At 34.6% G+C, this 5311-nt stretch overlaps 1 protein-coding gene across 1 annotated transcript; it reads left to right on the forward strand.

The window, feature by feature from the left end:
* Positions 1-2048: 2048 nt before the first annotated feature.
* Positions 2049-3368, forward strand: LOC148612852 (uncharacterized). The gene has a single exon (XM_088590556.1). It carries the CDS (start codon positions 2163-2165, stop codon positions 3312-3314), a length of 1152 nt encoding a protein of 383 aa, XP_088446682.1. The 5' UTR covers positions 2049-2162; the 3' UTR covers positions 3315-3368.
* The last annotated feature ends 1943 nt before the right edge of the window (positions 3369-5311 follow it).

Below are 5311 nucleotides of genomic sequence, written 5' to 3' on the forward strand. Positions count from 1 at the left end.
ATATTACAACACTTATATATTGCAAATAAGAAACAAAAATACACATATCAGGCGTATTGAATAATGCAAATAAACAAAAAACAAAAACGAGCAAACACTTACGTTGTTTCATAACGTTATTCGACAGTGAATTTTGAAATTTTATTTAGTTTCAGTCTACCTACGTATTTCTACCGACTCGGACATTGGTCAGGTCATTACATTGTCGTCAGAATCCGTCTGGCATGAAATTCTATCAAATGCGATATGCTTATTTTTCCATTTAGAAACATATGTATACCATTTATGTGTGACAAGTGGTTTAACATTCACGTACGCAGTGCTGAAATTATTTTTGAAACACTCCTTGCGATGTCGTTAAATAAAACATTCTGGTTATGAATAGTGTCGGACTCGGTGGTCAGATTCCATTGCAATCGAAATATGAAATATATGTGTGTTTTAACACAATCCCGAATGAGAAGAAAACTGTTAAACACTCCCAATAATGGATTCAGTGTATTTTCAGAGGAGGATCCAGAAACACTGGACGGAAGGGTACCAGTCGGAGTTTCTCAGAAAAGGGGTGCTAGGACATTATTTGACATTTTTTGGGTCAATTTTACACATGAAAAAGACTAATTTTCCAATAAAAAGGAGAGGTATTAACCCTCTGTCCCCTCCCCTGGATCCGCCACTGATGGCCGAACACCTGCGAAAAAACGAACTAACCATTCTTTCTGAAAATAATTCAGTTACGGCAGGCTACTGTACCGGTATTAATTTTGACAACTGTAAATTTACATAGTGTATATCAAAATTTAGTTTTTACTTCTCCGTATGCTAATAAATCGTGTGCTTTATGTCAGCTGAAAAAAGCGTATTGCAGGGTTTATTTATCACTCAATATTAGTTTTCTACGAAAGCTTTTTCCAATGTCGTAATTATAAAGTGTCAAAGTAATCATGGTCAAAACTGCTCTCAATACCGGGATTGTTTCGGTTAAAAATCTGGTTGCGCTTTTCCTTGACATCGGGAAGCAGACACATTACAGGTCTAAGCATAACGATGCCCCTTTCTGATTAGCATTTAGTAATTAAAAAACAAATACATAACCATCATGATTTACCAAAATAGATGACAACTGTCGACTGCAGAAATAAATTCCACGTACAACCCTTTGGCGAGGGTTACTATAGGTACCCAAAACACATTGTCATGATGATAAAATAACGGATTAAGACAACGTATTTGTGCTATTAACAAGCTATTCCATGTTTATTTGAAAAACGATCCTTACGTGATTTAGCTTTTATTTCAGCTGACGTGGGTACTTTATGCAAACCTGTTATAAGCCATTAATATGATATGTTCATATTTACTATATATAACCATTACAATAAATATCTGGATGAAATCATTTAGCAGTGGTAGCGAACTAACACACGCACCAACACTCAAAGGTATGTCTTGTTATGAAATATATCTATTAGTTTTATATAGCATTATAACTTGTCTTAATCGAGCCCGCTTTTATGAAGAATCTCAAATTAATATTTTTTCTCAAATTTCAACGAATCAAATCACTTGAAATAGAAGACTTTCGGACAAAATTAAGCATTTGAGGAAATACCAATTTGAGATTTTTGTTCATAAAACCCAAGCCTGAACTCATCGTTGACAGGTTAAGGCATGTACATATATTTGTTTAACTCTTACACGTCCAGTCAAGAAAAGCAGTTTCATTTTAAAGAATTTAAACTTTAAAAAGGATACAGATTCGAAAATGTTTCACCTATTTTGGCATGAAAACATTTCTAATGAAAAAGATGAAAATTGCCAGTAAACAGTATGGTCAACTGACTTAGCATTGTTTTCCCGGGATGTACAACAAAATGAGTTGAAATATCACGATGTTCTCTTCATCTTGATATGTCTATATTTCCATTCGTTTAATAGACAGGCTTACTTAAAAACACAGTTATAACTTTTTTCATGTAAATAACTATTATTATTTTTTAAATGTGATAAGTTTATACATCGATATTTATTTAAGAATTTTCTTTTTGTACATGACCTAGCAAAACTATAAATAGTGCCAATGTAGTTACAGAAAAAGGTATATTTTATAACCAAACCAATAAGTAAGACGGTTGGTTGATTTTGTTTCAGTAGTCACAAAAATGGCCGGAAGTTTACGGGCAGTAAGTTTAGACCAATTCACAAACTCAACCATCATTACGCCAAACCAGAGAGACGAATACATCAATTCCGTAATGTCATACTTCCGGAAAATTATGACGATAGTCAAGGCAGTTGTCGAAGCCCAAAAGTCCAGTATCCTCAAGCCTTTTGATCACGCCGATTCGTATGATACTGTATATAGACTGTACATCCAACCAGTTCTGTTCTTGTTGTCGCTGGTAGCATTTATCTGGATGACAATCAAAACACGCAAAGATAAATGCTTTAAATCGTACGTTTTGACGGTGACCTTCCTTCTGAACGATACAATTGGGATGTTCCTGCCGCTACCCTTTCACTTTGCTTTTCTACCAGACGTCAAAGGAAACTCTGGATTGGACTACCGATTATGTGAAACTTTCCGCGTTTTAGTAACTTTTCTCCCCCAAGCTCTTTACTACCACTCACAGTGGCTCAAGTTCGTGGCTTGTCTTTTCGAATGTCTATCAATATACTTCCCCGGCAGAGCGCTTTGGCTTTATCGTAAGCGGTTCCTGACCTCGCTGCTTCTGGCGTCACTGCTTGTGGCAACTGCAATCTCATCGTTGATGCAGTATGATGTCGAGTTTGAAAAATTTTCCTACTACGACAAAACCATCAAACAAGTTGTTCAGACCTGTATCATGGTTCCGTCTTATATATATGATGTTAATTCGGGTATGTACAACCTCATTCGAATCATCGCGCCCATGACAATTGGAATCATTTTGCCATTAATTTGCATGATTATCGGAAGCATCATTCTATTGATCGAGATATCATCAAAATCGTCAACCCTCTCAAGATTGAAAAGTAAGAAAATGCACCCGACCAGCAAGAGCCACGTTAGATTTGTTACAGCAACGAGTTTATTTTATATATTTGAGCTGTTTCCTCGCTTATCGTTTGAAATTCTCTTGGTGAACGAACTGTCACGAAGAAATATATATGGTACATGGGCCGTCGGCAAATTATTTTTTGTTTCTACGATAGTTTATCATTTTACCGTTCCCGCCACAGTGCTGATTTACAATGTTATGAAACGGCTACCTCCATCAAAAGCCAAAACCGGAGGCGGAAATGGATCAAACGCAAACAATTCAGCTAAGTAGAAGTCAAACAACTATTATGGGAAGTTTCCTTGTATCATAAAACCGTCTATGACAGATAAGCCATGGTAAATTGAAAACTTTATTTTTTATGTCAGAAGAGAAATTAGCAATTACAACTGCATGTATTTATTAATTACACGCTTTACGAAATTATTACTTATGTTTCTTGTCAGTACAAGCGAAGCCAGTATCTTTTCAAAGCCACAAAAGTTTCGAATCAAACGGATCACGCCAATTAATAGTCACACAGTATGTATATTTCCATCCATAAAAAAGCGGAAAAGAAATTAGTAAAGTGTTGTTGATTTAGTAAATAACCTTTTTTTTTTGTTTTGTTTATCCAGAGCGCAATAAATTTTTGCATGATCTCTTAATCTGAATTTTTAAGTTAGGTTAATTACATGTCTCTATTTGTAATTTATTTCTTCATAAAGCGAATAAAACAGTTAACTTCTGCGAATAGAACTGGTCTTATTTTGATTGAATGACCATTACCTGAAAAACTACCTGAGATAGTTGGCATAATACTTGACAGGGATATTGAAACGTTCTGTTATTCCATGTGGTTTTGAATCTTTTATCCATAGAAAGTTTAAATCTGTTTCTCAATTGTCTAGTTAAGCTTCCTCAGGCATTTCATTCAAAGAGGAAAGACAAAATCTATACCCTGAAGTTAACTGTTTTACTTGTTATAGGTTGAAAAATTATACTGCTGTTCATTAACCTACACAGGTTTTCTCTGCATATTCTTTTTACCAGCAGTCAGTATAAGGCAAGATGTTTTTGAAATTTCAAATTTGATCCCAGACCATTTATAAATTATTTTCAATTGATTGCCTAAAGGCTACTATAAAACAGGTAAATCTGTGCAGTGACAGACCCATGTGAGGGTTTCGGGGGAAAGAAATCCCCATTTTGCTGGGCAAATGAAGGCAAAAAAAGAACCCATTTTAAATAAATTTTTGGACAGTTCCCCTTTAAAACAATACTGGATCCGTCCAGTGGGTGGGACAAGATTAAAGTTCCATTGAGTTACTGCATCACAATTTGACTGAACAATTACAAAAGTATACTGTAGGACTAATTTCAATGATGGATACAGAGGTTTAAAAAAAGGTTAGAGATATGGAAGGTTCTAGACTATTTTTTTGCACGAAACTAACACAAATTTCCAAAGACATCATGGTTCAAATCCCAAACCCCTCTGGATCAACCAATAAATTATATTAGATGTTAGAATCCACTTATGTTCTTGAATTTATTTAGACATTGTTTATATCAGTATATATGAAATACTGTATGGACTTCTGTACTATTGAACTTGATATGGTGATAATTGAAAACAACAATGTTCAACCAAATTTTATAGCTAATGCGAACAGGGAACAAGCATAGAGTGCGTCCTTTCCCAGGCCCGTCCGCCTGTTCTTCATGCTTGGTCCGCCTAAGACTGCCTTGCACATTTCTTCTTTAAATTTGTGCTGAGGATAACATCAGAATAAACTTGCTACACATATATGTAGATCTCTATTATCATAAGATGTGTATCGTATATATACAAAATGTATCTAGAGCCTTCTGTACTAGCGCGTCACCATTATCGGGTCACAACGCATTATAAAATATTTTCACATGTCTTTAGAAAGGATCGCTATGATATCATGCAACCAAATATTTTTTTAAATACGTTCATTTAGTTTTGATCAGCATATTGGCATGTGTCATGTAATGATAACACTTTTAATGTTTGAAAAGAGATAAAAAGCGAACATTTAAATCTATCAGACAAAAATATTTATTACTCAATTTAGAGAAAATATAATGTTTGATTTGATTCTGCAGAACTTTTCGGAAATCGATTCAAAGAATAATAAAAAAAAAAAGACCTATTTAAAAGACAAGAAATAATATTATCCCCTCACGATGTCGTTACATATACAGAAACTTAGGTGATCAAAATTTTAATACAAATTCTCGGTCTAGAGTCACCCGAATGG

Source organism: Perna viridis, chromosome 7 (assembly GCF_037379345.1).
Source record: "Perna viridis isolate PV_CMFRI_1.1 ecotype Kerala chromosome 7, ASM3737934v1, whole genome shotgun sequence".
NCBI lineage: Eukaryota > Metazoa > Mollusca > Bivalvia > Mytilida > Mytilidae > Perna > Perna viridis.